At 42.9% G+C, this 9,618-nt stretch overlaps 1 protein-coding gene across 4 annotated transcripts in view; it reads left to right on the top strand.

Annotated features, from left to right (window-relative positions):
• The first annotated feature begins 129 nt into the window (after positions 1 to 129).
• STYXL1 (serine/threonine/tyrosine interacting like 1) overlaps positions 130 to 9,618 on the top strand; it is a 10,877-nt gene continuing 1,388 nt past the window's right edge. For 2 of the 4 annotated variants that reach the window (XR_003253148.1, XR_003253149.1), the window contains exons 1-8: positions 130 to 493; positions 1,019 to 1,080; positions 1,546 to 1,672; positions 2,011 to 2,067; positions 2,868 to 3,013; positions 4,441 to 4,586; positions 5,617 to 5,708; positions 7,730 to 7,839. Coding sequence is in view for 1 of the 4 variants with exons in the window: in XM_026063655.1 (XP_025919440.1) it covers positions 469 to 493; positions 1,019 to 1,080; positions 1,546 to 1,672; positions 2,011 to 2,067; positions 2,868 to 3,013; positions 4,441 to 4,586; positions 5,617 to 5,708; positions 7,730 to 7,839 (765 nt within the window). In the remaining 3 variants the exon portion in view is untranslated. The remainder of the gene's footprint in view (positions 494 to 1,018; positions 1,081 to 1,545; positions 1,673 to 2,010; positions 2,068 to 2,867; positions 3,014 to 4,440; positions 4,587 to 5,616; positions 5,709 to 7,729; positions 7,840 to 9,618) is intronic. The other 2 variants (XR_003253147.1, XM_026063655.1) reach the window with 1 other exon arrangement.

Genomic DNA, 9,618 nt, shown 5'->3' with positions numbered 1-9,618 from the left:
GGCGGGGCTGCAGCTCTGCGAGCCCACGGAGCTCTACAACCTCCTCAACCAGTACGGCAGGCTCTCCAGGCTCACCGAGCCCAACTACCTCTGCCTGCTGGGTGAGGCAGCAAGAACAGCGGGATTTGGGGCTCCCCGTGCAGGTGGAGGCGAGGCTGGTCCTGGCCGGGCCCCCGGGGGAAGGGGGCTCGTGCGCTCCCTTTCCGGGGCTCTCGGGCCTTTCTCCCAGCCCGCTTCCCAGCCGCGAGCAGGCACTGCTCTTTCCAGCCCTTTACACGGAACACAAGCAATGGCACTGAATATTTACGGTCACTGACGTCTCGTGGCAGTTAGCCCAACAGTGGGACCGTTATGCTGCAGCCCTGATTAAATGCAAACAAGCAAGTTTACTGCCTACTGAAATTCTTGCTGCCGTTCAAACTGAATTTGGCATTCAGCTCTTCCTTCTCTAAACTGTCGTAGGGATAAATGTTCTCCATTGTGGCTCCTAGAGGTGACTATTTTAGAGATGGACAAGATTTCTTGCCCATTTTGTAATGATTGGTGATAAGCATTTGCATCTTTCATAATGCCAGTATGAAAAAAAAAGGGTGCCAGGTACTGTGATATTAAATGTTTTGATCAGGGAATCAGCTGGTTTTGGAGTCGGGGCCAGGGTCTCTCTAATGCCTCTCTCCCCAGCCAGCCTGATCTCTGGGGCAGGCACAGAGACGGGGGTACTGGAAGGCAGAACAGGGCACAGCAGAATGGAGCACAAGAGCTGCACTGTGAACACTGCAGTACAACCGTTGCGTTGGGCCTAAAGATGGTGGTATCACTTGGTGCTAGGCATATTTGGAATCACTTCAGGATTGTGGTTTATTAGATCCATTTCATAAAGTCCCAGTTTTTAAGAAATAGAATCAGTCTGTCTCTTCTTGGCATTGGTGCCTGAATTCCCATTGACTGAATTAGGAAGAGGACTCTACCTTAAATAGTACCAAATAAGCCAATTGTTCTGTCTTGGTTATTTTTTCAGATGCCCGCACTCAGCGTGAGTACGATGAGAGCCATATTATTACTGCACGCAGGATTGAACAGGTGAGGCGAGGTTACCGTTTGTTTAAGCCATCCCTGGACTTTAGCAGTAAACCAAAACCGGCTTAAAATGAAAGGGAATTCTTCTAGTCTCTCCCCTGCCGGTGTCAAACATGTTTCATTTCTACCACTGGGGGGATGTGTTCTAACACAAGAAAGAAAGAAAAGGTGGCTTCAGCAACCCAAAGGATTGGGACATAGAAGCTGAATATCGGGAAAAGTATTGCACAAGACCTAACATATTGTAGTGTTGTCTCACAAAGAACAACACTGACATCTTTACCAGTGAAGCTGATGAAGCAATCCAGAGTAGTTTACATAACCGGGTCTTTCAGAATAAAGTACAAATGCAGCTCCAAACCCATCCCATAGTCCCAGAGTAGTAACTTGCGAGATGTCTGTAGGGTTGATGCCACAAGAAAAATGTGGACTTGTTCTCCTGATAGAAATCTTATGTGATTTTGCTAGAGCCCTACAGGGGAGTATCTTGTTCCGGATTCAGAGGAGTTGGAGTGTGTCAGATACTGTGTTGTGTATGATTGCGAGACCAGCTCTTTGGATCTCTGTGATTATGAGAAAGAGGAGAGTGAAAAAGGTACGTCAGCTGGCTGGAAAGGCAAACTCTGACCTCACTGCAGGATAGATACTCTTCACGTTCCTCATTTACTTTTATGAGCTTATTTGGAAGTGATCCAAATTATGCTCAGTTTTATTTGGGAAAAGAAACACCTGTGATATACCTCTGTTTTCTTACTGACTGTATTGTGTATGTTCTTAGGCTTCATAAATCCAGATATTTTGTTTCAAGGCTTCCTGGCAGGCCCAGTTCCCTGTCTTTGCACTGATCCCCACAAAGTTCTTCACTGCATGTGAGGAAAAGATTCTTTTTTCACATTTCACTGAGATTTGCCTTGTCTAACTATTGCCTTTTAGGGGCCAATGCTTCTTCAGAGATCGAAAATGCTGAGTCAAGTTCCTTATGTTCACTGAGTGAGTACTTCCCTTTAAGGGTTATTAAAACCTGTCATATTATCATATTTAAAAAGAAGATTTAGCTTTAACGGAAGTGGTGTTTTGATGGAGTTCACTGAGAAGTGTGAAGAGCTGGAAACTCTTTTCCATGTACTTGTCCAGTCTTCCCTGAACCATGTAAATGTTTAGCTTTCAAACATTCTTTGGCAAGGGGCTCTGCTGTATGAAGAACCACTTCTTTTTGTTTGTTTGTTCTGAACCTGGCTCCTATTAGCTTTATAAGAACAACTATAGTTTTAGCAAAGATTTACATCTAGGCCATACCCTGATTTCTGAGGGAAAAATCTGAGAGTATAAGGTGAACAAATAAAGTGTGTGCATAAATGCTCCGTGATGAGACATTATCAAGGCAAGGTATGAAGAAGCAGAAGCAGGTTTCCATTGCGCTAATCTGTTTCTAAAGCAGACATAGGTAGAGGCGCCCTGGATGGATCTCGTGGGAGTAGGAGGGGGAGCAACCACCTCTCACATAATTTGCATCGCTGAGGGTAGGTAATGTTTAAAAAAGTTGTGAAAAATTTGTTCAAGACACCTCCTTCTCTCCCTTTGCTTAAAGCAGACTAAAGTGGTAAAGAAAAGAGCCTCCATAAAAATGAGATGATTAGATCTAGCTTTTAACAAGGCTTTCTACAGGCCATTAGATTAAATCCTAAGCCCAGTGAAATCAGAAGTTTGCTATCAGTGTCAGTGGCCCAGATTTAACCCCAGATGCTGATGGAGACACTCTGTCCTGGCAAATAGCTTTTTGATCTTATTAGATGCTGAGGAAGGAACTGCTGTCCGATATGGCAGAGACTTAGAACAGTTCACCCGCCACCCCGTGCTCATCCTGAGGGGAGGATACAAGCGTTTTTCAGCCTGCTATCATTTTCTGAGGACTCAGAAGTTATTCTGGATGCCTCAGGTGAGATTAGACTTTAATTTCCAAGTAGAAAACATTAACATTCATATTCAACTGATGATGGCTAATGAATTCAAGTTAAATGATGTTGTGAACTTGACACAAGTAATTTCAAACAAAGAAATTAAATGCAATTTGAGTTACTGTGCCTGCCCTGAGTCACACCACTAATTCTTTTACAGCTACGTTTTGGTTTTTTTCCTCTTTTATTGCATGGAAAAAAAGCTCATGAAAACACACTGGGAAGCTTTCTCTGATAACATCGAAACTGGCCTATTGGAGAGTACTGATAACTAAATGAACAGTACTGAATGAGAAAAAAACAGGTTCCTCTTTAACCTCTTTTACATGTGGTTCTCTGAGATATTACAGAAGTAAATGGTTTCAGACAGAAGTACAATTTCTCTTAAACAATCCATCCCACGTCTATAAAGCTTTTCATCTGGAAGGATCACAAAGCACACACGCTGGTGCATTGTTTCAACAGGCCCTGAAAGAAAACAGCCATCCACTGAAACTTTGGCATCCTAATAATTTGGTTTTGCCTACAAACATTGATGTATTGAGTTTATTAAAAGCAATTACCCTCATTTCACATCTAGGACAGTATACAAAAAGGGGCACATTTAAAGGGCACTATATGGCAGAGGACATGTCATTGCAGCGTGTCTTTCATATCCGTTATTCATATTACTTCACACCTGGTTCAAATGAAAAAGCCCTTGACATGGTGCTATCCTGTGGGATGTTACAATGCAGAAGAAAATCAATTCACTTTGTGCTTCTTCGTGAGGGGTAGCAAACTGCTAAACTTCCCCATCAGATTCAGTTGGATACAGAATACTTCCTTGCCGCTGAGTTTAAGCTGCTGTTCTTTGCCTTAAACTGTTGAGCTGCTATTTTGTTCTGCTGTAGCATTAGCTGAGTTTCAGTTATGCCTATAGAGGCACAGTCAGCTACTGAGTGTTCTTTCCTTTCTTGGCACACTTATCTACTTTTATTCTCAGCCTTCATGCTGCGCAAATCAAAAGTAGTGGACTTGTTTTGTGCCACCACCTCACACCTGCAGCTCTGTCAGGCAGCAGATGATTTCACTGAGCCTTGCAGACAGTAACCAGAAAACAACAATGACTCTGTTACACCACTGTCCTTCCATGCATTATAAAAAAATATATTCTGCCTCCTGTTTAGCAGTTATTTTAAGTAATGCCACAATGGCAGCAATTCTGTTAATTGTTCTCTACAAATCTAGCAAAGACTCCAGTATTTCAGAATGTTCAGATGATTAAATGAATCATTATACTAGAATGTGTCATGGGCTGCTGACTAAGCTTGTGTTTATTTCTTCACATGACTTCAGTTTAAGAACTTATGAAGCTAATAGGAATAAATACGCTTTTTAAACTGAGCCTATGGCTTCTCTCCTGCAGGAACTAGACAACTTGCAGCCATACCCTGTAGAGATACTGCCTGCAAAGTTATATATGGGCAATTTCAAGCAGGCGTGTGACCAACAAATTCTGAAGGACTTGAAGATCAAAGCGCAGGTCAACATCTCTGAGCAGCCTGCAGCACTGTAAGTTAAGCAGTCCAGGTGTATTCTCATCAACGTGTGCATGTGGAAAAAGTGAGGTGGCACAGCATCAGAGCCCATTCGCAGAGGACTGGCTGTAAGCTTTCCAGGAATCCTCTGCATTTCCAGTCAACGAGATTCACATGCTATTTCATGCTCATTTTCCTGATCTCTGCTCCAGAGTTTGCATAGCAGCAATGCATTTCTACAGCTGTCTACCATGACTGGGTGAGAGAAGGACCGGGAGGCCCTTGGCAGAGTGAGTCCATCACATGCTACCATCCTTCAGAAAGAACCTATGTCCTTGACTGTTTCAGGACAAAGTCTCACAAACCGTGTGAAAGCTAAATCACTGGTGTTTCACACTGTTGTTCTTCCTTCCTTTCCTACATCTGTCCATTACCATTCAGCTCAATCAGCAGGCCATGGCATTTCTCAAAGTGGTGACTAAAACAGAAGAAGCGATAAATCCAGCTATCTACCTCAGGACATGTATACTAGCAGACATTTCTTATGTCTTTGGCTCCAGAAAGCATCAAAAGTCTCTGAGCCCAGGGTAATCTTCCCATGCCCTTTGCATGACACACTTTCACATCTCAAATTCTTCACCAATATTTTGCTCTCTGAATTGAGTTCTCTTGAGTTTTTGGAAGGAGGATGATGCTGTCGTAGAAAACCATATGAAGTGAATCAGGGAACTATGTTCACAAAACTATCAACATGCATGTTTTGAAATGCTATCTTGCTTTCACTTCATCTGTTTTCATTTAGCGCTTAGATAAAGCAAGCTGTAGGGTGAAGTTAAGACATCAATGCTGATACCTTGTGGAATGGCAAATCAGTAACCAAACTGTTTGATGCTGTATTACAAGCACCTTGCTGTCTTACCACAACAAATACCTTATCGTAATGTTAATGATGATGGTGAAAACTGACACGTGTAATAGCAAACAAAAAATTTATCTGCTTGCCTCAAACACATTTTTGCAATCCGCTTCACTGGTCCATGTAATGCTGTGTTGTCTTTTTCTAGGTTTGCAGAAGACAAGCTCCTCCATATATCTGTTCCAGATTCTCCCAGTGCAGATCTTTTCTCTTCCTTTCCCACCATTTGTCATTTCATAGGTGAGTTGTTCCTGATCTGAAATTCCTGAGATCTTGTTTACTCTCAGATATTAAATGGGAGTGACCGCAATTCACTCAAACAGGAAGCTCAGACAGGAGGGTCGTAATCTTTCAAGATCAGCATACTCCCAGGCAAGCCTACACACTAATGGATACAAGAGCTGCTTTAATAACCATCCTGATGGAGGGAGGGGAGATTTTAAAGGCCATCTGATACTCATTTTAAGCAATACCTCACTCTGTGATAGTAGTGAGCTTTTCACTAGATCTGTGAAGGCTTTGCTGTGGGATAGCTACCAGGGCTTCACAGGATTCCCTCCTTTTCCTTTGTTCTTAAATACAACGCTTTGACTCTTACCAGCCCAAATCTCCAATCACCAGAGCTTCATTTGAACGGGAGTGTGACACACATCAGAGAACTTACCACAGGAAGCTGCTAATCCTTGTGATTTGCAGTGCAGACCCAATGTGGCAGCTAGGGAGACTTTCAGGTGGGACAGCATGCATATGCTGACAAACCTGCCTTCAGCTCATTACATCAGAGAGGGCAAGGAAAAACATACCTTCCAGCTGAGTGCCCGCAGCAGCACAGCAGACAGTTCCTGCAAGTCCCTCCTGTGATCGTGTGCAACCACATCATTATCTTTCATCACACCTATGAAATAGCACCTGCCACAGACAAAGGCCCTACTGTGCTGAGTGTTGTATAGATCTAGAGCCAAAAGACCACCCTGTCCCCAAAGACATTACAATCCAAGTATAAAATAAGAAATGACAACTGGATACAAACAAGGAAACAATATTTGGGAATGTATTTTTCTAGTCCTAAATCGAATTTCATGACTAGCATGCACTGAAACCCAAATGCAGATATCCACTTACTTGTCTTTCAATTTTCCCCAGTTCTATTCCCAGTAGTATTTCAGAAGAAAGTCTCTTTCTCACATCAGCATGTGGAAGTTTCCAAAATAGACTATGAGAGTTTATTAGCTGTAGCCCTTGTGAAAATGTATACTGTTTACTTGATAGTCTATAGTAGATTATTTAAACTGGAACAATTATGGATGAACACTAGACTAAATCTCCCCACGTATCCTCAGAGGAGAGGAGGTGAGCTCATGTCAGGTATGTGTCAGAGTGAGGCCATTTCCACCCACAGAACTTAGAACAGAACTGGTATCTTGTAACAGAAATAACTCAGAAAATTCTATTTTAGCATTTGAAAAAAACCAACCTCTCAACAGCAGTAAGAGGCTTTGCCCTACAAGTTCTAGAGTGCAATTGTTAGTATTCCAAAACATGTCATGCTGTCTGCTCTGGAGAGGGAGGGAAAAAGTTCAAAAGATTATTAATAAAATATAGAACCGATCAGACATAGGTGGCAGAGGTGATGTGGTCAGGAGTGAGTGACGACATCCTCTTAAAGCCAAGTGGTGATCTGTAGAAAATGAGTTTGTTAATCTTAGCAAATTTCACTAGCACATATCCACAACATAATAAAAACAACACCCTCCTGGCATGTATATGTTTTCTGCTGGTGATCCCCACAGAGGGATAAGGTACACGAAGTCTAAGTCCCTTCCAGCTTGAGAGCTGATTCCTTCAGCTGGAGCAGAGAACACTGATAAGACATTTCTGATGCATTCATCAGGAATTTCGTTATCTTTAAACCTATCTGGGAAGAGTGTGAGTAGCTGATTTGATGTTGACCACAGCTGATGAGTCATCATAGGCCACTTTCATCACAGTTACCTGACATAAAGGTGAAGCTGATCTGTCTTGAAGCATTGACTGGTCGTTATCATTTGATTTCGGTCTTCTCGGCCACATTTGAACTCAGTGGGTTTCTAACAAAGACAAATGCTTACAAAACCAGGAACTGGCAGTGCCCATCTGTTCCTGTCAGAGTTCATGAGGGCTCCTGTCTCTCAGGCTAGTAATCTGTCAGCTTTCACTGCATCTTTACTTTACAATTGGAAGCTTGATTTCTTGTATCACTAATTTGGCATTTCTTTATTCAGATGCTCAGCTGAATTATGGAGCAGTGCTGGTGTTCTCTAGCCTGGGGATAAGCCGGAGCAGCACAGTAACCATGGCCTATCTTATGCATTCCTCACAATTTTCCCTGAAGGTACATCACTTTCATACTTCCCACAGATGCTGCCTGGGTCTGTAGTTTATTTCTGTTCCTGAAGTCTTCCTCATGAGGAATAAATCATCTGTGCTTTCATACAAACTGTCTACTTGATAATGTAATAGATTCTATTAGGTCAGATTGTGTCTTATTTATACCATTAAAAACTAGGCTTGGGTGTGATTTTGAATCTGTGACTCCTTACTCTGGCATCTATGATATTCTTATATTTCCTTGCTTAGCTACAGGGCTACAAAAATAACACAGTGGTTACAGATTTTAGGGGTTCTGCTCTCCTAGATCTGAGAAAGAGACTATTTGGGAGCTACTTGAGTTGATCCCATCTCTTATTACCATGGGGTTACAGGGAGGTTCAGACTCCAGTGCTTACAGAGCACCACTGGGCTCAGCAGCGCTGACTTTTTCAGAAAACCTAGTTTATTCCCCCAGAAGCAATCCCCTCCCACTGATACTACTGTAGGGAAATCTGGAATGGGATAATACTAGACCAGGAGGGATCTACAGGTTAAAGGGCCAGTACATTCCATTCCATAGCTCTGAATTACGTAAGAAAAGCAATGAAGGTTGAGAATTACCCAGCTGTGTACTAGACTGGCTGCCTTTACCAGTTCCGAGGCCCTTTTTCCCTCTGCCCACAACACACAGGCATTGTGCTGTTAGAGGCAATATCTCGTGGTGCTTGCTTAGCACAGACCAGGCTAGTGTTATCTGATCAATGGGAATTGAAAGAAGGCCTCTTAAAAATCTTGTCCTTGTTTGGAAAGTGTTTTCTCCTGTGGGAGCTTGAAAGCTTTCAGTGAAGCTGGGCATGTGCCTAATCATTTAATTGATTTTGTGCAAACATTTGCAACATAAGAGGAAATTCCCTACCATCAGTGTGTGCCAAAGGGTAATTTCAGGTTGAGTGTGCCAGCAGGGCACTAGATATTATCTGGCCTCTGCTACTAATGTTGGGTGTGATTGCTCCTGCAGACTGATAACCATTCCCTTGCTGTTTGCCCCTGCATGCTAAATTATTGGAGGTGCTTGCAGCTGCAGTGCAAAAGTCAAAGGCTGATCCTTGCAATTTCTCTCGGTTGAGATCAACAGGTTGGTCTCGGCATCTTGCCAAGTGCAAAAAAAGAAAAAAGAAGTAAAGGGCAACACCACAGCAGCATCCTGCAGCTGGCCTGGGTAGTGCTTACGCTGTTGACTGGGTAAAGCTTTCCTGGGGGATTACTCTGGCAGACAAATTTGTTTGTTGCAGACTGAAGCAGTGCAACAGACTCCTGTGTGATCCTTCACCCAGTGTAGGCAGAGATCTTCGAAAGTTTTTAGTATGGCTCCAGGACTCCCAAAGACATGGATATTGCAAAAGAAAGGCACATTTGGGGTGTGCAGCCCCTTATTCAATTAGTAATTGATGCGTGAGTAAATCTATTGGGTTTGGGAGAACTGCAGAAATCCATACCATGGGCTCAGAACAGTAAATATTGGGTGATCAGCCTCAGAGCCTGCAGAATCACTGAGATTAGAAAAACAAACTAATGGAGCACAATCTTTTAACCTTTGGTCTCATTACGCTTAAGCAATCCTCTGATTGTTGGGGGAACTCTGTTTTGTAAGTCGGAAGATGAGCACTACTTGGTAAACCCAAGGATACAGCTGGAGCAAAGCGGAGAGCTGCCAGTGGACCTGCCATGTGTAGCAGAGTTCTAGCTGATTACGTGAAGCTAATAAATAATGAAGGTGGCTGTAGTTAACATGGGGGGGGGG

Source organism: Apteryx rowi, unplaced genomic scaffold, assembly GCF_003343035.1.
Source record: "Apteryx rowi isolate R43461 unplaced genomic scaffold, aptRow1 scaffold_20, whole genome shotgun sequence".
NCBI classification, from domain to species: domain Eukaryota; kingdom Metazoa; phylum Chordata; class Aves; order Apterygiformes; family Apterygidae; genus Apteryx; species Apteryx rowi.
The sequence above is the reverse complement of the archived record's forward strand: the minus strand, read 5'-3'. Positions and strand labels throughout refer to the sequence as shown.